This window comes from Narcine bancroftii, chromosome 7 (assembly GCF_036971445.1).
Source record: "Narcine bancroftii isolate sNarBan1 chromosome 7, sNarBan1.hap1, whole genome shotgun sequence".
NCBI classification, from domain to species: Eukaryota; Metazoa; Chordata; class Chondrichthyes; order Torpediniformes; family Narcinidae; genus Narcine; species Narcine bancroftii.
The window spans coordinates 178,951,826-178,974,017 of NC_091475.1; the positions used below are offsets into that span (position 1 = coordinate 178,951,826).

The following is a 22,192-nucleotide window of genomic DNA, read 5'->3' on the forward strand; positions in this document are numbered from 1 at the left end:
CCCAGGAATGTAGTACCTGCAGCTTGTTGTTTTCTGATCGAACGATAGTGGATGATGCCTACAGGAATGGTTTGAAGCAATGCAGCCAGAGTTCAAAGTTGGTGGTAGCTTCAGGTGATTGTGGGTCGATTTCCAATTTCTCTGGCTTCAGGACCTGCTCCATTGTCAAAATTTATTGTGAATAAAATTGATGCACCATCAATAACTCCAAAAGAATGAAGTTGTATAAAGCTGTTAGGCTTGTACTCACAATAGAATGGAGGCACGTCCATTCTGATTGACTGTCCTGAGCTTGGGAGGGGGCTGTGGAACAGTCTCCTTTATTCAGGAGTCTGTGGAAGGAGCCACAGCTACAATCAGCAAATGGGCATATCCAGACAGAAATATACAAACAGTGGCTTACCACAGGGAGCAAATTTAAATTCCTGGAAGTCTCTATCTTGGTGGACCCATCTTGGACCCAACATTGTAATGACATTATGAAAAAAGCATGTCTACTTCCTCAGGAGTTTGTGGAATTTTGGTACAACATCAGAAACCTTGGCAAATCACAGGCAAAACTTTCTCCACCATTGAGAAAATCTAATGGAAAGCTGTTGTCAGAGAGCAGCAGCAATCATCAAGGATCCACACCACCTCGGACATTCTCCATATTCACTGCTGCCATCAGGAAAGAGGTATAGGTGCTACAAGACTCATATCACCAGTTTCAGGAACAGTTGCTACCCCTCCACCATCAGACTCTTAAACAGAATTATCAGAGACTCATCTAAAGACTCATATATTACTGGATATTTATTTTTTTTCTGTATTCTCCAGTGGGCTTGCATTTCTTTCTTTCTTTACTTTTCTCTCAATTGTACACGCATCTGTTTTTTTTAGTACAATTTACTGTTACCGATCAGTAGAAATTCTGCCTGGCACGCAGGAAAAAGTATGTGATGCAATATATGTACTCTGACAGTAAATTTGAACTTTGAAATGCAAAATATGCAGAAGGATTTAGAATATTTCCAAAATTTAAAATTACTTAACTATAGACCCTTCTTTATTTCATTCTCTTTTTTATGCATTATTCATTATTCAACAGAGACTCAGCAGGATTTGTACAATGATTGTGGTTGGAAATGGGCAAGTACACCAGGAGAACTTGAGGAGATGAACTGGAATATTTCTGATTATCTTGCAGGTGAACAAAATTTGTCTGCCCTCATGGGATAAGTTGTAGTTTGAAAGTGAAATGAATCAAGCAGCCTTGAAAACTGGAAATCTTTCAGTAGTGGTTGTTGTTGTAAGTTATCCTAGGAGTCCAGACAGATAAATATTTGGATAGACAGGGACTAGTCAACATGACTTTCTATATGGTAAGTCATGCCAATCATGCAGGAAAAAGTATCTCAGGGTTGTATGTGATGTCTGATGATAAATTTGAACTTTAAAATTTGAAATGCAAAATATAACCATATAACCATTTACAGCACGGAAACAGGCCATGTCGGCACTTCAAGTCCGTACCGGTTCACTTGAACAACTCCACTAGCTCCTCCGCAAATATTTGGATAAATCAGTGAATCGCCCTTCCTGGGTGGAAATGGAATTGCAGTTTACTAAAAATTACCTCTATGTTGGCAATTTTCCAATCCTTTTTACCATTTTCCTTTTACAAATTAACAAATAATTATTTGATGAAAAATAGATTGAGAATTTGAGCTCAGTTTAAGAATGCAGAAAGATTTAGAATATTTCAAAAATTTTAAATGGCAAAATTAACTTTACAGAGCTAGAGATTTTTGGGAGGTAGATGGAAGAAAGACTTTAATATGGCCCATGACAATGTCCCACATGGGAGGTTGGTTAAGAAGGTTCAGTCCTTTGGCATTCTAGATGAGATAGTAAATTGGACTAGGCATTGGTTTGATGGAAAAAGCCAGGTGGTAGTAGATGATTAGCTTTCTAACTGGAGGCCTGTGACTAGTGGTGTGCTGGGTCAATTGCTTTTAATCTGGATGACAATGTGGTAAATTGGATCAGCACATTTGAAGATGACAGTAAGATTGGGGGTGGAACAGAGAGTGATGAAGGCTTTCAAAGCTTGCAGTGAGGGTGGACCAGCTGGAAAGACTGTACAGAGCTTTTGGAAAATTAGTTTTCATAAATCAAAGTATTGCGTACAAGAATTGGGATGTTATGTTGAAGTTTTATAAGACATTGCTAAGGCAAAATTTGGAGTATTGTGCGTAGTTTTGGTCACCTTCCTACAGGAAGATTGAAGGAGTGCAGAAAAAATTTAGAAGGCTGTTGCCATGACTTGAAGAGCTAAGTTTTTGGGATAGGTTGAATAGGTTAGGAATTTATTCCCCATTGCACTGGAAAATGAGGGGAGATTTGATAGAAGTATACAAAATTACAAAGAGTAAACATAGAGTAAATGCAAACAGGTTTTTTCCACTGAGGTTGTGTGAGAGAAGAAATAGAGGACATGGGTGAAGGGTGAAATGTGAAATGTTTAAGGGGAACTTTTTCACACAAAGGGTATAGATGGAGTAGAACAAGTTGCTAGCAGAAGTGGTGGGTTTATTTTGACATTTAAGATTTTGACATTTAAGTACAATGTTCTGGGCGTAGGACAATGGGACAAGGTGAAATAATAGTTCAACATGAACTAGATGGCCCAAGGGGACTTTTTCTGTGCTGTAGTGCTCTATGAAAGGGGACAAAATTTTCAAAAAGGATGGTGTGATTGATGAATGGCCAGCACAGATTTGGTGGGCCAAAGGGCCTGTATCTGCAATGAACAGTTTTATGGTTCTATGGCTATGACTTGTCAAATACAGGACCCCCCTGGGTTACAAATCCCTAACTAATAGCATCATGTATATAAATGAATGGATGTGGATAGATTTGCCAGCTGCTGTGGGTCTGCAGGCATCTTCACCCAGGTGGGAATGGGGCATATCTATGTGCCTTCTTTCTTCTTCCTTCCCACCCATTCCCCACCACCCCCATCCCAACTTCCAATTTCCAACAAATGAAGGCTGGACTGAGCGAAGCAGAGCTGAGGAGACTGAGCAGGCTCACTTGCTGAGGCCAACTAGCAGCAGCTGCTCTACTTGTGCTCTACTCAGTTTCCCAGCACTGATGCTTCTACGATCCTCGCCCACTCACAGTTCTTGTTCATTTCGACATGAACAGGAACGAAACCCTCTTGTAACCAGATGACTGTCTGCATATACAGTATTTTACATCAACTAGGTTTTTATGCTGTAGCAATCTTTGTGACAATTCTGAAATATTAATTTCAAAATACCTTTCAGCATTTTAATGGCAACAGTCTTACATGTGGCTGATTTATTGATTCCAAAAGCAGAAGCTTCCAACACCTTCCCAAAAGCCCCACGACCAAGAGCTTTTCCTATAGATTGAGACAAGCAAAGAAGTTCATGAAAAATTATTTCCATTCTCTCTAGAATTCATTCTGAAAACTATCCTCAGCTATATAACACAGTAATTCATAGGAGTTTATATTTTTATCCAGTTGCATCCAATGCCATACCAGAGATGTGAAAATGTCAGCAATGAAGCATTGTTTTCATCAGATCATAAAATACACTTCAACCTCACTACCAAAACCAATAGAATTTAAATATTTATAATATTTAATATCAATATTTATAATATTTTGTTTTTGGTCCCAAGTTCCAATCAATCACAATGGCTGAGCACCAAGTTTAAAATCCAGCTTTAGAAAGACATGACTTTGGAATCTGATGCACATTGAAGAAAATCATTGTTTAAAGTGTAATATTTTTTGGCCTTCGATTGAGTTTACTTTCAAAGTATAAAGCAAGAAATGTTTAATGAAAAGAAAACCATTATGTACCATTTCTATAATTTAGATAATTATCATACAAGGAAAATAATAAGATCTCTAGGAAGTTGGCAAGTAAACATCATTTGAAAAATATAATTTTTTAAACCAATAAAAAGTATAATTTTACTGTATCTGTATTCTTTAACGGCCCTTTTAGGAAAGTGAGATGGGAGTCAGGGTTGTGGACTGTCCACATCGTGAACTCGTTTGGTGTCTGCTTCACAGAACTTTGGGACATCTTCTTCAGAGGCAAAGTTTACTCAACATGAAGGAGGTGGGACCTTTTCTCCAGAAGAGTGATTAATTATCTCCATTCACCTCTGAGGAAAATGGATACATCCACACAAGCCTGATGATTACATGGCTTACAGGTAAATTTACCTTCAGAAATAATAGTACTTTTCTACTTCTTTATCAAATCTTTGTTGTTGGTACCAACACAAAAGAATGAAGCTGGAGCGAAAACTACTTCCACGAGACAGGTCTGTCTCTCTTAAGTACTGAATGCTGTGGTGACGCATAAATTGATAAATTGCAGAGAACAGTCATAAGTCTCAACCAAATAGTTATGAAAGTGTCTAGTTTTAGCTTCTTATCTTAAAATATATCAGGAATCAAGTGAAGCATTTGTTTCTGGCAAGAAAAAAATATTTCAAAATACTGTTGACTCCACTTGAATAGGTATCGGATTCATGCCATGCTGACAGATCAAAACAGTTCTAGGTTCAAAGACTATTTTGCTGAACTAGGGCAATGCCAAAAGCAGCACAACTGGATGGGTAAAGGAAAAAAATCAGTAAGATTTCCAACTCCCATTCATTATTTAATAAACCATTTTACCATGGCAGCATGCAACTATGTGCCAAAAGATTTGTCCAAGTAAGCTGTGGCAGCACTGAGGCTAAGTTATTATGGCAGATGTCACAATTTTCCCATTCTGAATAATTAAGGTGAGCATACTTGTTCATTTACTAAGGTCTTCACTAATCCAGCCTTCAGCATAACGCATGTCGCAAATGAGCATACATGCTTCATATACTACTCTGTAACCAACTAAGCACCCATAGAACTCTAATCATCCATTGCAAAATTTTGCAGGTACATAATTTACATACATAACTTAAATGGCTATTCTGCTCAGTGGAGTAAACAAATGTCCAGTGTCCATGCAGTACACAAACCTTCTCACTTCCCCCACCCCCCACCCCACTACCATGTCCTTCTAATGCCTTCTTCCACATATCCTTCCCTATGCGAAATATGCATTGAAATTAGTACAGAGATAGATATAATAAACTTGTTAGGCAATGAAATCAATAAATTTGGAGAAAAACCTGTTTTTTGGATAGGGTACAGACAATCCAAGAGTACAGATAAATGGCTTCCACAATGAGTGGATTACACAGCATGGATCATGCTATCATTCCTCAAGGTTTATTTAGAAAAAAAATTGTCAATTGAGAATAAGGATTGAGCAGTATGTGTCAGCTTGTACGCGTTTTTGTGGTCATACCTAGCTTCAGTCTGTCTCGTGGAAATTCCCATTTATTGTCATCATACGGGAGAAATTGCTCATTCGGCGATACTTCATCTGGATCCATTATAATCGACAGGTAATCAGTTTTCATTTCTGCAGATCTCGGCTAGAAAAGCAAAGAATAAGAAACACATCCACTAGTCTTGCACAGAGTTCATGCCAACACATATCATCTTAATGGTTTGTAGTTGGAAAGAAAAACACTGTAAGCATTTCCTCTGAAGTATTCTTCAAGGTTCAATAGCCTGCAACAAAACTGCCAGTGTGATCCAGTCAAAATGAAGTGGCATCTTTCACTGCACTAATTCATGTCCCCTGTCAGACTGCCTTGAATAAACAGCAGGCATGGATAAAACAATCATTCACTGTTAAAGGTTTATTGAACAAGAACAATTATTTGTTTAGAAAACCAAAGGGTATTCAACAAGAAAATCATCTGAAATCAGAAAAATATTTTGCTACAAATTATTTTAGTGAAAGATTCTTAATGCAAAGCATAATTTAATTAAAATAATGAATACAAATACTTATAAAACTTAACAATGGGCACATTTCAAAAACAACCTCCTTTTAAAACTATATAAACTTATCTAACTCATTCCTCCACACACCTTAAAATAAAGTTCTCTCGTATTTCGGATTTTCACCCTGGGAAAAAAGGCTTTATATTGTATCTATACCCCTCATAACTTTACTTTCAGGTTGCCCAGCAGCCTTTGAAGGTCGAGAGAATATAATCCAAGTTGTCCAACTCTCCAAATAGTTGGAAAAACACAAGAACTGCAGATGCTGGTATCTTGAATGAACAATAAGAAACAGGAGGAACTCAGCACCCATTGAACAAAATGGTCAGTCAACATTTCAGGCAGGGCCCTTACAAAACTAAAATGGGAAGGAGAGATAAAGTGGAAGGGTTCTGGAGTAGCTCTGGGGAACTGGACAGAAGAAGATGGGAGAAGTGGAGAGACAGGAAGAGCCCACTGGGGATGGGGAGGGAGGAGGGGAAAAAAAAGATTAAACTATGAGCAGGTGTAGGTAAATATGTTAATAGTGGAACTGGAAATGGGTGGGGTTTACCTAAAATCAGAAAATTAAATGGTTGTGGTCATAATCACTAATAACTCCAGACAACATCCTGGTTAACCTCTCCAGTCTCCTCATTCAACCTACAGTGCCCTCCATAACGTTTGGGACAAAGACACCTTTTTTTCATTAATTTGCCCCAGTGCTCCACAGTTTTAAATTTGTAATCAAACAATTCAAATGTGATTAAAGTTCACATTCCAGATTTTATTCAAGTTTATTTATATAGATTTTGGTTTGACTGTGTAGAAATGACAGCACTTTTTATACATTTCAGAGCACCATAATATTTGGGACATCGCAATGGTATGTATATTAAAGTAGTCTGGACATGCCCCTTTGGCTGACTGTACCTGTGCCTCCTCCCACAGACTCCTGAATAAAGGTGATTGTCCCACAACCCCCTCCCCGTTCAGGACAGTCGACCAGGATGGACGTGCCTCTATTCTATTGCTAATAAAAGATTATCAGTTTTGCATAACTTCATCAATTTTATTAACAATAAATTTTGATAATGGAGCAGACCCTAAAATCAGAGAAGTTGGAAATCAACCCACAATCGCCTGTAACCTCCAACAACTTTGAACCCTGGCTGCGTTGCTTCAAAGCATTCCTGCAGGCATCATCTAATATCATTCGATCAGAAAATGACAAGTTCCAGGTACTACATTCCTGGGTCGGGCCCCTGGTATACTCAATGACCAGAGATGCCGAGTCATACCCAGAGATGATGGACATCCTGAAAGGTCAGTACCTGAGGAAGGTAAACAAGGTCCACGCGAGACACCTCCTGGCTACTCGAAAACAGCAACCCGGGGAATCGAGCACTGAGTACCTCCAGGCCCTGCAAACTCTCGGATGAGTGAGGACATGATGGCCACGGAGAACCTGATCAGAGACGTTTATGTCGCAGGCATCAAGTCTAACTACATCTGCCAGAGACTGTTAGAGCAAGGTGAGCTCAACTTGTGGAGGGCAGTTGAACTGGCAGGCCCTCCAGAATATAGAGTCCTACTTGGCCGATAATGCAGCCGCCTTGTGGTTGCCCCAGGTATTGCCAACTTGGGATGTGGGAGGGCCACAACCCTGCAGAACGCTGCCACCGCCAGGTCCCCCCAGCAATCTGACCACAGCTGCTGTACTCTGCTACCACCTACGTCCCACCAGTGATCCAACTGTGGCTGCTGTACTCTGTGAGCACCTGAAGTGCTACTTCTGTGGCCTGAAAAAGCACTTGAGGAAATGCTGCCTGGCGAAAGACATGGTTTGCTCTAACTGTGGGAAGAAAGGACATTACGCAAGGGTGTGTAAGTCCAAGTTTCCCTAACCCAGTAGCGCCGCATGCGGGCCGTGGGGGCCACTAACTTGGATGCTGCCATCTTTGAAATACAGCAGTGCTGTGTGCATGCTATGGGGGCCGCCATCGTGTTGCTGCCATCTTGGGACTGAACACCTGAACACTCTACTGCATCTACTGGATCTACAGTAGTGGTATCACCACGAGCAGGACCACCAGTTACAACCCCCAAATGAACGGACAGGTGGAAAGGAAGAATGCGACCATTTGGAAGGCTACACTCCTAGACCTGTGGTCTAGAGGCCTTCCACTCTCTTGCTAACAAGATGTCCTCCCAGAGGCACTCCACTCAATCAGATCACTCCTATGTACAGCCATCAATGCCACTCCAGATGAAAGAATGTTTTCCTTCTCTAGTAAGTCCACTTCAGGGACCACGCTCAAGGGCTGATACTATTTCTGGAACCACGTGATGAGCCATAAGTCTGACCCACTGGTCGAAAGGGTCCAGCTCCTCCATGCCAACTCCCAATATGTCTATGTGGTGTACCCTGATGGGTACGAAGACATGGTCTCTGTTAAAAATCACCCAACACCCCTTCGCCTATCATTACCCATGATACACCAGGGCCATGGCATGTTACCCCAGCCCCAGACTCATTGCCATGCATCCACCAAGTCGACAGTTTGAGACTATCCAGGACTCAATAGCTTCGCCGCAGCTGCAGCCAGTACTACAATAGTTGCAGTGGCAGATCAGACTACCTGAAAGACTTAATTTGTAATAACACCCAATTCACTTCAACCACCAGACTCTTTCTAAAACAAGGAGTGAATGTGGTAAACCACTCTATGTACGTTTAGCTGTCTGCCCCAAAGGTGATCAAAAGCTTAGAAGCAAGCCCATCTCTCTTATACCAGCACCAATAAAGCAATTAAAATACCTGAGAACTCACAAACAGCTGTGAATCCAAATGTCCCAAACATCATGATACCCTAAAATGAGGGAACTATGTATAAAAAGTGCTGTAATTTCTACATAGTCAAACCAATATGTATACAAATAACCTTAAATAAAATCTGGAATGATACTTTATTCACATGTGAATTGTTTGATTATAAATTTAAAACAGTGGAGCACGAGGGTAAATAAAAAGGGAAAAAGTGTCTTTGTCTCAAACACTGTACATTGTAGTATCTAAACTGCACACAATATTCCAAATTTGGCTTAACCCAAGTTTTAATATAGCTTCAATATGACTTGCCCAATCCTCCAACCTACAAAGGGAAGCATTTAATATGCCTTTTTTTCTTACTGTACTCACTTGTTTTGGCATTTTTCTACCACCTACATTTTCATCCAAAATCATTTATATATAAAAACCAAATGACAGGATTCCCACCACTGAAACTTATCCCTAACTGATCTCAGTATCATACCATTGAATACTAATGCAAATTTTTCTTTGAGGATTCCATCCACTTCCTCTAACTTTACATATAAATTCCCTCCTTTGTCCTACTTACTAGGACATCACATGCCCCCTTTTATCCCTCTTAATTCATTGTTTGTTTGTTCCTGCTTCATGCACACTCTTTAAAGAATTTGTCTAATTTTAGCTTCTTAAACCTTATATAGGCTTCCCCCCGCCCCCCCACTTTTGACTGAACTTACAAATTCTCTTAGCATCAATGTTCCTGAACCTTGCCATGATTATTTGTCTTCCTTACAGGAACATGCTGGTCCTGAACTTTAAAACATTCCCACATGTCAGATGTGATGTGCTTCAATCTATTTTCACTAGTTCCTTCCTGACACCGTTGCAATTAGCCTTTCTCCAATTTACAAAATTATGATCAATATTCTCAAAATACTCCCCAACTGAAACTTGAGGAGAATCCAGTTAGACTCTTTTTCCCAGTACAGGGTCTTGCACAGCTAGACATGTGTTTGATATCACAAAGCAATATCACTGGAGATTTTGTTTTGCATGACATAATGCTACCAGTGGTGGGGGAAAGTATTGCTCCCAAAGTATAAACAGATCAGACAGGACCACTTTCCAGCAATGTGAAGTTAAACATAGCCTATCCATGTATTTTTATTTTCTCTGCTGGGCTATGAATACTGGCAAGAAATGATGGATCAAATTCTGTGCATAAATTTTGATAATTCTGATAATTTTGTCTAAATATTGCAGATACTTCAGGAAATAACTTAAAAAAAATAGTCTAGTTAGGTCATTACCACACAGTTTAGATAGCACACTGTACTGTGTTTGGGACAAAAACACTTTTTTCCCCCTTTATTTATGCCTGTGCACCCTGTGATAGTATAGATTCTATCACCAATGTGTATATGTATAGATGGTAGTGTAGGATGACTGTGATTGGCTGAGAATGTAGCCACGCCTATTGGCAGGTCTTAAAGGGTTGCTCCTAGCCAGACCAGGTCATTCTGGACTGGTCGACCTACATCTGATATGCTCCAGTCTTCTAGTTAATCAAAGCCTTGGTTTGGATCAACAAGTCTTTGGTTCTTTCTACGTGCTCAACACACCACAGTTTTAAAAACTGCAAAATTTGAAATGATTCATTTCAAAGCACAAAAAGCTTCTCACACAAGGCTGTGTGCAAGGTAACCAGCAGGCAGATGGCTCCCCCAGTAATTTGCTCATGGGTAAAATAATATACACCTAATATTATTAAGGAAGTGTGCTTACGAGCCTCCGAAAGCCAACAAATTTAAAGCTCCCAGGTAGCCGTAACAGTGCATGGAAGCAGTTTCAAGATGTAAACCGTGCAATATAATGCAGACTTATTTTTAAAAAATCTTGTCCTGAAACAGAATCAGTTAGTTTTTGAAGCGTGCAATGGGCCAAGCATCATCAATGATCAGTAACTGGGACCTACCTTCTTGAGCTTACGAATGAAGAGAGTAAGGAGGAGCCAGAAAAGTGCAGCAGCTACACAGGTACAGGACAAAGTTATCAGCTCCATGTTTGAATTTTCTGTAGGCCCTGAAATAAAGATCGGGTTAAAGGCATTTAATTGCATAGCAATTATTGTTAAATGACTCAATCAATCTATTTGGTGTCAATGCTCCATTTGAGCCTTCCATCCCTGATTTCACCCAAAACTATTAGCATTTCACTCTGAACCTTTCTTTCCCTCTCATATTTATGTGGCTTCCACAGGGGTAGAGTAAAAAGAAGGAAGGGATATCTTCTAATTTAGCCTTTCCCCTCATCTGCAGTGCTAGAACAAACAGAGAAACAATTGGCTTCTGTTTAGTTCCCTAAAAGTGTAAAATGGACTAAGTTACGATAGCTGAAACTTAGGAGTAGTGTCACTGTGAAGATCACCCTTTCAATCTGATACTTGCAAGTTCATCACACTAAACATGATCAAATTTCAACTGTTTCCAGTAACCAATTGCAGAATAATTCAACATTGTGAAATGATTGCTTTGAAATGAATTGCAAATATTCCTATTTCTCAATGTTACTAAAAATAGAAAAGATGGAATGTGTGTGGGATGTGTAATTATGAAGGAAAGAGAGAATGGTTCAGGATGGTAAAATACTGATTAGAATTATTGGCACAAGATTTAAGAGTTTTGTTGTTGACAAAATTGGGGCGAAATAAAAGGATTAATGTAGAATTGCATTATTTGTGGTCTAAACTAAACTGAGGCGATGACAATTGAAATAATGTCCTGTTGAATTCTAATTAAAATACCATAACAGTTTTGGAGATCACCCAAATACACAATTATTCTATTATGTCCTACTCATAGGTCTATAATTAGTGGTGCAGTCTACAAAATATATGATAATAGCAACATGGATAATATTGTCATTAAGGTGTTAGGTTGAAATATGACCATGACCACATGCTTTCTTTTGCCTTAGTGCTAACATTGAATTTCATCTGCAATTATTTCCTGAAGGCATTTAAAAAAAATATTTATTTTAAATTTCATTTAGTAGTACCAGAAATTACATGTATTCGCTTTTAGTACAGAGATAATAGTTCCAAATATTGTGTTCTTCTTCTCTGAATGAACATGAAGCCCAAACAATTAATATCTAATGTAGTGAATCACAAATAGTTGATGATTACTTTAAGAAATGTTTGTGGAAGGTTCTCCATGTTCAATTGTGTGAGTTTAAGAAAGGCATCAACTTGAATATTGACCTCAAAATTCTTTGCAATCATAGCAAATAGGTTTTGAATATTGATTAATGCAATCGTGCCTTGTCTGCATATTCCTGGTAGCTATCAAGTATTTGTTCACTAAGCTACTTTCCAAGATAACAACTGTGTCATTTTACAGTATGAACAAGTATGTATACATATCACCCAAAGATCAAACATGATTTGAGCTAATTTAATTACTGTAGCCTCTGGAGAGATTTATCAATATCTTGTTTGATTACTGGCAATCAGGGTACAGTATCTTCTTCATAAATTAACAGGATATGCTTTGGTTCAGTGGCAGGCTTCCTATCTATTTCTGGAAAAGCTATAATAAAGTCTCATATATCAGTTCTTTTTTGCGTGTACGTATTTTGTGGCTTTGAGAGACAGATGGAGCCCGAAGTCTCTCTGTATTTTCATAGTACCAAGTAAATCGGTATTGAAAAAAATACACTGATCTAACTGGCACCAAATTTTTTATCCATAATCATCCTGCCAAATGAAATACACTCTGTGCCTATCATCTCTCTGTTCTTTGCCTCTCATCTCCAGAACAACTATTTAAACATGTCAGAAGACTTTTCAGTCATTCTAGTGAACGTTATTAAAATATCAAATGAAAATCGATCTCCACATAGTGGCATAATGTTTATATTCATATGGACATTGCGTGAATCTGAGTTCCAAAGTATTTTCATGACCAGTAACTTTTAATTACTTTGTTACCCATCATAACATTATTTTAACATTGATCTTCTATTTTCTACAAGTTACCTCGGACGGTGATGTAAGCAGAAGTCTCTACAAAGCCTTTCCTGTTTGTCGCTTGGCACTGATATAAACCTTCATCCTCTTCTTTGACTCTTTCAATAATTAACATTCTGCTTCCTGATCCCAGAGTAATACCTTTGTACACAGAATATGATTGAGGGTTAGAGACATGCATTCCACACACAGCCTTATCTTGTTTATAGTTAGATTCCATTTACTACATCCAGAAGCTTAACAGCCAGATAGCAGTCTAAAATGATGATATTCTGCATGATATGGATACATTGTTATTAAACAACTAGTCTTCACTGGAAAAAGGACAACTTCCTATTTAGTCTATTCTTAACAAAATGGGGAAAATTTACCAAAGTCAAAGATAACACTGGATTTGATTTGCTTTACCCATGTAGAGGAGCCAAAATAAAGTTAATAGATAAGAAATTTCCAAGATATTTTTTATTGAATTTATAGGATATTAGAATTTAAAATAAGTACATGTCCATTGGATTTATGGAAAATACAGAAAAGTATTCCATCATGGCTTCAATATAATATCAGAAGTCATCACATCGCAGAAGATTCAACTTTCTGGATCTTGTTTCTTTAAATATGCTAGTTCAAATGTTTCATTTTCCGATCCATTCCTCTTTCTTCATTCCCAACCCAATTCCTTTACATGAGAGAAAGGGATTTGCAGAAAACTTTAGCTGTCACTGGACATTTTGAAAGCACCCTGGTGTGACCCAGTAACTGATTTCCTGTCACTTGTGGGAAAATTTCAAATGTTTACTAAGTGCCTTCCTCTGATAACACAGGTGATAACAGGAAATGCACTGGTGCAACCAAACATACAAGACCACTTCTTAAGAAGTACTGTGTTTTGGTACACCAATCCATTCTCCTATTTTTCTAACTCAATTATATCATAAAAATCATGGTTAATGCTAAACTATATGGTAGGGAAATTAAGAGAGACAAAATTATCAATGTGAAATTATCTAACGTGTACTATGCTATGGTTTCTGTATAAATACATTTCTTAAAGATAGCAGTGATACTTATGGAGAGGATAAGGCTGGAACTTGGGGGGGAAAGTGCAAAATTGGGGAAAGGCTAATTAGAATAATATTGGGCAGGAATTGAGGATTAGATTAGGAGCAGGTGTTATTGGGCAAGTCCACATCTGCCATGTGGGAGTTTTTTTAAAGGCCAGCTGGTCAGAATTCAGGACCAACCAGCTGCAGTGAGGAAGAAAGACAAGGATGGCAAAGTTAGGGAATCTTGGACGATGAGATATTGTAGATTTCATTAAAAAGTAAAAGGAAGGATATGTATGATTCAGAAAGCTGAATACAGTAGCTGGCAGGACCTTCAGAAGCATTGATATACAGAAGAATCTTGGGGTGCAGGTCCATAGCTTCCTAAAAGTAGAAACACAAGCAGATAGGGTGGTAGAGTAGGGAATGTCGTCCTTGCCTTCATCAGTCTGGATGTTAAGTATAAAAGTCAGGAAGTCACATTGCAGCTGAATGAAACTTTAATTGGGTCACATTTGGCATATAGTGTGCAGTTCTGGCCACTGCATTATGAGAAGGAAGTGAGGCCTTTGAGAAGGATTAAAAAAGGGTTCATGATGGTGTTGTGTGGATTAAAGAGAATTAGCAATAAGGAGAATTTAAACAAACTTAGATTATTTTCTCAGAAGCATCAGAGGCCTGAAAGTAGTACATAAAATTATGAGAAACATAGACATCATAGACAATCAGAGTTATTTCCCCCCCACTAGACTGGAAATGTTAAACACTGGAGATCATAGCATTAAGATAAGAAGAGAAAAATATAAAGGAGATTTAAAAGGCATTTTTTTTCTACACAGAGTTAGGAACACACTCCTAAGAGAAATGGTAGAAGCAAATACAATAGCCAAGATATACCTGTATGAGTCATTTTGGCAGAGACATGAACAGGCAGGGAACTGAGGGATGTAGTTTAAATTATCTTCATGGTTGGCACAGACTGAAGGGCCTGTTCCTATGTTGTACTATATCTATGCTACAATGCCTATGATATAACAGTGGATGCAAGGAAATCTTTTATATAGATAGATGCATTTACTTCAACTGCTCAAAGAAATATATAATTGCATAAAACATTCAGACAATAATTTACTAACTGTAATTTTCAAGCTCACACAGTCAAAACCACACCTGATTCCACATATAATTTCTGTTTGTTTTTGTACCATGAGATTTTTGGCATTGGTCTTCCCTCTGCCTGACATTCCAATATAATTGAACTACTAATGTTCACATCCTGGTTACTTAAGTTCCGAAGCAGGTATGGAGCTTCTTGTGCTGAAATCAAAGGAAAAGTCATCTCAAAATCAAAATTAGAAGTTTGTGATCATCCGTACAAAATCATTTTTCTACAAGTTATACTGCAGACATGATAGTAATATCAATGAAAGCAGGAAAGTCTTGTCTCCTTACTTTTTCAGGCTACATACAATAGGATACTCAGAATACTTGAATTTGAATGATTCAAAGTCCTCCAATTATACTTGCATTTAATGTCTACAATTGCAACATTCACCATGTAAATTTAATGAGAAATATTGAATTGCAAGTTAAATTTTAAAGTTTCAGAATTAAAAATACATGTACCTATTCTTTGTTACAGCTATGGTCAATGTCAAATTGTTCCAATTTGAACAATTAAACTACAAAAAGCAGGAACCAAGGAACTTGGGATGCAAAATGGGACTTTTTTTTAAACCAAAAATAGACTTTATTCACAATAAATTATTTATAAACGAAAACCATTTAGCATCCCTTCCCACCCTTGGTTTCGTATTGATACATTTCCATCACTGTACATTGCTACATTCATTTCTATTGACACCATGCTGGCACCTTGTTGTTACACCCCCTGTGTTGTTTGAGGGGCTTCCCCTTGGTCTCAGCTCCTCACTGCCCAGTAACAGTGCGATGATAAAAGAAACTTGCTTAGCCATCAGAGGATAATGCTACCCACAGGAATGTCCTGAAGAGAATGAAGATAATCACGTGGAATGAAAGTTATCGAAATGGAAAAATTAAAATTTGACGCTTTATTTATAATATTTGCAATGCAATATTTGTAGGCTACCTAGTATATGTGTTTAGTTTACCTAAAATAGTTACACTGGGAAAATAGGTATAAATTTCCTATTTTTAGTTGAGAAACTCCCACAATTACTGAGTTCTGGTTTCTTCTTAAATGAGTAGATTCCCTGTGAACCTGGTATAGAGCGGGGGTGGAAATGCCATTGTTTACTTTTCTACCCTCAACAAAAGCAATTCCCATGTGAAAAATAAGTTCAGTTTCAGGGCATTGTGCCACTTTTTAAAGGAGGAAGTCCGCTCAGGAGTTCACAAGCACGAGAAACTGTTTGGATTTCGTCAGCCCAGCTCCACAAATGAGTAGCTATATTTTATGGACGTGCCTTACTATGTGCCTTGAAAATTTTCATTCACAACACTGTTCAAATCAAGGAAAGTTTGTTTTCCTTTACAACGTTTTAAACATTGTGTTTCAGATATGGCCAGCAAAAATAGATAACTGGGACATGATTTTCAGCACGTAATAAAAAAATCATGTGGAACTGAAGTTGGGCCAAATTATTGCCAATCTGTTAAGTAATCTTCCCTCTTTTAATTGGTGCAAAATAGAATAACATACTAATTATCTGGTGTAGTGCTGCTCTCCACCCACTATGAAACAGCTATTCAGATTCTCTTCTGAAGACTGCAGGGATTGTTTCATTAATAAAACAAACAGACACTTTTGTCATTTTTGAGAAGACGTCATTAGCAGCGGATGCAATGCATTAATTTGTAAGCAAAACAATAAAAATTCACAGGAGGAAACCAAAGCAGACAACACAAAAGCAAGTTGTTACTTGGGGAATCTGTTTAACAATGAGTAAACATGAAAAAGTAAGTTTCCCTATTGACTTTCCCTAAAATTAGATTGCCCAAAAATCTAAAATCATCCATAGAATGCTATAGCACAGAAAGCAGGCCATTCAGCCCTTCTAGACTGTGCTGACCTATGATCGGCTAGTTCCAATAAATTCCTGTTAAATGTTTTTGTGTCTTTTCTCTGGAGGTTGAGCTGCTAATCTGGAGAAACAAAGGGGCAAATTAAAAAAATGGTGATCAGGAGTGCACTTGTTTCATTATCTTGACTGTGGCAGGAACATAAGAGCATAGGAAGTAGGAACAGGAATAGGCCAAAAATGGCCCATCGAGCCTGCTCCGCCATTCAATAAGATCATGGCTGATCTAATTTATGACCTAACTCCACCTACCTGCCTTCTCCCCATATCCCCTAATTCCTCTATCATGTAAAAATTTATCTAACCGAATTTTAAATATGTTTAATGAGGCAGCCTCAACCACTTCCCTGGTTAGAGAATTCCAAACATTCACTACTCTCTGGGAAAAACTATTTTTCCTCATCTCTCCCCCGAATCTTGAGACTGTGTCCTCTTGTTTTAGTTTCCCCGGCCAGCTCAAAAAACCTTCCTACGTCTATCCTATCCATACCCTTCATAATCCTATATGTTTCTATAAGATCTCCTCTCATTCTTCTGAACTCGAGCGAATACAATCCTAGATGATTTTATCTTTTATCATAAGTCAACCCCTTCATCCCAGGGATCAACCTCTTAAACCTTCTCTGGACCGTCTCCAAAGCCAGTATATCCTTCCTCAAATATGGAGACCAGAACTGGACACAGTACTGCAGGTGCGGTCTCACCAGTACCTTATACAGTTGCAACATTACCTCCTTACTCCTGAATTCAATTCCTCTAGCGATGAAGACCAACATTCCATTTGCCTTCTTAATAACCTGCTGCACCTGCAACCTAACCTTTTGCGATTCATGCACAAGCACTCCCAAGTCCCTCTGCACAACAGCATGCTGTAGTTTTTCACCCTTTAAATAATATTCCAGCTCTTTTATTTTTCTTCTCCAAATTACTTCTCCAAATAAGCACAAGATCTATTCATTTAAACAAAATTATTCAATTAAATTAACACGGAAATCTGATTAAAATGAATAATTAACTATTGTAGTATACTCCTTTACAAAAGACTTGCACTTTGTTAATATCAGCATCATATAAAATAATGGGAATTCTAAACAATGTTAAAAGGAAGGTGCATCCTGCAGCCTTAAATTTCCATCATATTTGGAGCACAGCCTTTTCATTACCAGTTTTGCAAGAAAGACAAAGACAAACCTCAAGTCAACATCCCCGGTCCAGGTAGCGCCACCTTTTAAATTACTGTATATTATTAGAATGAGTGAGCATAATCTCAAGACAACAGGTTGGCCATTCATAATTGAAATGAGAAGAAATTCCTTCATCCAGAGAGATTTGAATGTCTGGAATTCTCTATCCATAAATACCGTGGAGATTCATTTCCTTTGCTTTCAATACATTGAGCACTAGATTTTATGTATTAAGAACATCAAGACACATTATGGCAGAAAAGTGGTACTGAGATCAACAATCACCCATAATCTTATTGACTGGCAGAGAAGGATCTTGGGGCCAAATGTCCTGCCCCTGTTTTTAATTGTGATGATCTTATCATAATTTGGTTGAATGAAAAATTATAATAAATGACAAAACATTTATAGGATGGAAGGTGAGAGGTCATGAGTTTTAAATTTACTTTAAAATCACTAAACAGATAACCCCCAAAATGTATTTGTAGTGGCCCGTGCTCAGAGATGTGGACTGGCCCACAAAATGGCTGATGAACACAGTGACCACGGAGACCTGTGGGTTGATACTGGCCATCATCCCAGTGACCTCTGCACGGCAGGAAGATGGGGAACTTTGGTGGGAACGCCGGTCAATCCCAGACTGGCAATCCGATGACGCGGGGCCCTGACATCAGCACCTGATGGTCAGAGCAATAAACCAGTCTCGTTTTCCAAGGCTTTGGTGTGCATGTCGTTCTTCTCCATGCTCGCATAGCGCGAACACTACAGTATAACATTTGCGATCTTTCTTAAGCATTAATATCATGTTCATGATTCGTTATCTTCATTTCATTTGTAATATATAGTCTAATTTTCATTAAAAATAATATGTCAAATGTAAACTATAATTAATATACTGTCATTTATTTCTTTGTTCCCATGTGCAATTATTCTATAATAAAATCTTTGCTTGAACGTCATTTAAAATGTATTTTTCTGAAGTGGCCATTAGTTCATCACCACCTTAATGAATTTGACATTGTTCTCAAAAAGTTACATTAACGTAGATTCCAAATGATCTGAACTGTGAAGTTTAAACATATACCAGCACTTAATAACCTGTCTCTTTTGCCTTGGCTGTGATGCAATAGATTAGTGAATAACTGACTGCAGGCCTTTCACAACAATAGCATTGTGCAGTAAAGTTTACAGATTCTTTCAGACTTAAGAACTGAATTTTATTGCACAAAAATGCAAGTCCATTACCTTTGGCTCAAGAATTATTTTCAGTGGCAAACACAGAAAAGGGATGCAGCAGGCATTCTGAATCACTAGATGGCTAGAATTAGCTTCTGGCATTGTTCTTGGCCAATTACGTTAAAGGGACAACATAATCCAATACTCACCTCTAATATAAATCTCCACCTTCTGAACTGCCTCCTTCTGAGTGATCATGTTTCTAGCTGTGCATTCGTAAGTTCCAGATTGATCCAGAGACACATTTTTGATGAGAAAGCTCAGAGCAATTGAATATTTGTTGGTAGTTATTTTGCTTCCATTGCTAAATTCATACAAGGTGTTATTTTCCTTACTCAGAAGATGACAAGCAATGTTTGAGTATAGAAATTTATTGGCTCGGCAGTAAAACATCAGGTCATCACCTTCAGTTGGCAATGTGTTATGTCGTATGCCAATTTCAAATCCAAATTGATTAGGTACATCTAATAAGATAATAAGAAGTATAATCATTAATAAACCTCTTTCAATATCAACATAGAAAGACATAAGGTAGCTTGGTAACTAACGGATACATTCATCTTGCAGTGCACCACCAAATCACAGCAATCAGGTCTTTAAAAATCCTCACTTTAACCTTAAATAGTTAATTTCAGTCAGTATAGCAAACTGGATCAATGATAAATGGCCTCAGTTCCCTGAGCAATCAGGGTCTTTCTTTTAATTGGTAACATAAGAGTCTTCTTACAAATATGGTGCTATGTGCATATATGTAATGATATGGTTGTATGTACTGACTAGAACAGGCATGGGCTGGCTTGCCCTCCTGATGACATCCTCTCCTAGACTCCTCCCTGGACTCCTCCTCTGTGATCCAGGCCATAAAGGTCAAGCCACCTCTTCCTTCCCTTCACTTCCCTAGCTTGGACCCAGGCCAGCAGTCTTGTGTGTAATAAAGCCCATCATTCCCCTCAGTCTTTGTCTCTGTAATTATTGGGGCAATTGGTAGTGTCCAACAGTATGTTGGGGAAATTAGGTGAAGATAAGAACAAGATGGGCTTATTTTGCTTCTAAAGTTTTCAAATAATCTTTATACAAGCTCAGATTTATTAAAAAATGTCTGGCATATATCACAGGGCTGACATAGAGAATTTAGCAAAGAAGGATCAAGAAGTTGATAGTAATAAGGAAAATTGAACACAAGAGAGAATGGTCAGAAACATGAAAATAACCTAAAGGAGATAATGTGTTGGGTAATAGGAAAGTGGCAGAGAAATCAAACAAATATTTTGGCTCTTTCTTTTCAGATGAGGACATAATAACTTTTGGAAGTAGGGCAAAGTAAGTCTAAAGAGAATGAAGAGTTCAAAGAAGTTACCATTGGAGAAATTAATGGGATAAAACAAATGAACCATTAGATTTTATTAGAACATTCGAGTACAAGAGTAAAAATGTCTGATTAAAATTTTGATAGGGTCCTGAAGAGACTGTACCTAGAATACTGTCTATAGGTCGAGTTTACTTATGACAAGAAGGATAAATGATATAGAGGGAAGCAGTAATGATTCACATTTTCTCCCAGGAAGGGGTGTTTACCCATTGTGAAGAGATTAAGTAGAATGGGCTTGCAGAATGAAAAATATACGTAAATCTCAAGGATCCTGACATATTTTATACAGAAATAATGTTTTTCCTGGTTGGGTATTTGGAATCAGGGATCACCCTCTCAAAATGAAGAGTCTGCTATTCATGGCTGACATACAGATATTACTTATATCTAGAAGATATTGATCTATTTGAATTCTTTTTTGAAGATGGGTCTGGTGTCTTAGTTGTTGATAAGCATCCATACAATTGAGTATACATGGGGAGCAAAGGAATAGAAGTACAGTACAGGAAAATGGCAATGAGGTAGAAGATTCACCATGTTCTAACAAAGGTAGAGCAAGTAGAACATGTCAAATGACCTTATCCTTCATCTATTATTATGTTCTTTGTCCTTGCAAGAAATAAAGTAAGAAACATTCAGGAAGGCAGCAAAAAAATTGTTGGAGGAGAAATATTGGTAGTTAAGGAGAGGAGAGTGGATGGGGTGAAATACCAAAGGGTATAGTTTTGATTACATTAATCCTGTTTTACAAAACATCCTGTAATGATAGTTCATTTAAATAAGTGTTCTTGGTTGAAGATTCTGTGTGTGTGTGTGTCTGTGTGTGTCTGTAAGAGAGGGGAAACAGGCTGTTGATATACTAAGAGTGATATAATAAAAACTACAATTGAAACATGATTAGTTTCCCAGGAAATGTTATGCTTGGAACAGAATTATGCTGACAAAGGAATTTTGAGACCAGTGGTCAAAAATAACTACCGTTGTACAAATGCTTCCATTTAACTGTTCATTCAGCAATTCTCTTAAAAACAACATAGAGTATGGAACAAAAACAAATAAGCTTGCAGAAATTACCAATTGTCTAAAGTCTAGTCCTCGCAACATGTTCCATTTGACTGTATTATCGCTTAAACCATACAGAGCTTAATTAATTTATGCAAGAATTTGGAATTTACATTGGTACTCAAGAACACTTATGCCGAGCTGTTGTTCATTAACCACATCTCAGCATTCAACATTATCATGCCAGTAAAACATGACCAAACTAAGGGATCTGGGACACTGTTTGTGGCTCTGCAACTGGATCCTCGACTTCCTCATCAGCAGATCCGAATCAGTGCAGATTGGAAGTCTGAGAAGATTGGGCATGTCTTTCAACACTCTATCAAACTTCTATGGGTGTACAGTGGAAAATATTCTGACTGGTTGCCTCACAGCCTGGTTTGATAATTCAAGTGACCAGGAACATAAATTAAGGACCCCCACCACCTTGGTCACCACTTTTTTTTCATTGATACCTTCAGGCAGAAGGTACAGAAGTCT

At 38.0% G+C, this 22,192-nt stretch overlaps 1 protein-coding gene across 6 annotated transcripts in view; it reads right to left on the minus strand.

The window, feature by feature from the left end:
* flt1 (fms related receptor tyrosine kinase 1) overlaps positions 1-22,192 on the minus strand; it is a 274,469-nt gene that overhangs the window by 109,933 nt on the left and 142,344 nt on the right. For all 6 annotated transcript variants that reach the window (XM_069891516.1, XM_069891514.1, XM_069891517.1 and 3 more), the window contains exons 13-18: positions 19,431-19,745; positions 14,970-15,116; positions 12,766-12,897; positions 10,702-10,808; positions 5,385-5,514; positions 3,308-3,412 (exon numbers count right to left, since the gene is read on the minus strand). In XM_069891516.1, coding sequence (XP_069747617.1) covers positions 3,308-3,412; positions 5,385-5,514; positions 10,702-10,808; positions 12,766-12,897; positions 14,970-15,116; positions 19,431-19,745 — 936 coding nt within the window. The remainder of the gene's footprint in view (positions 1-3,307; positions 3,413-5,384; positions 5,515-10,701; positions 10,809-12,765; positions 12,898-14,969; positions 15,117-19,430; positions 19,746-22,192) is intronic.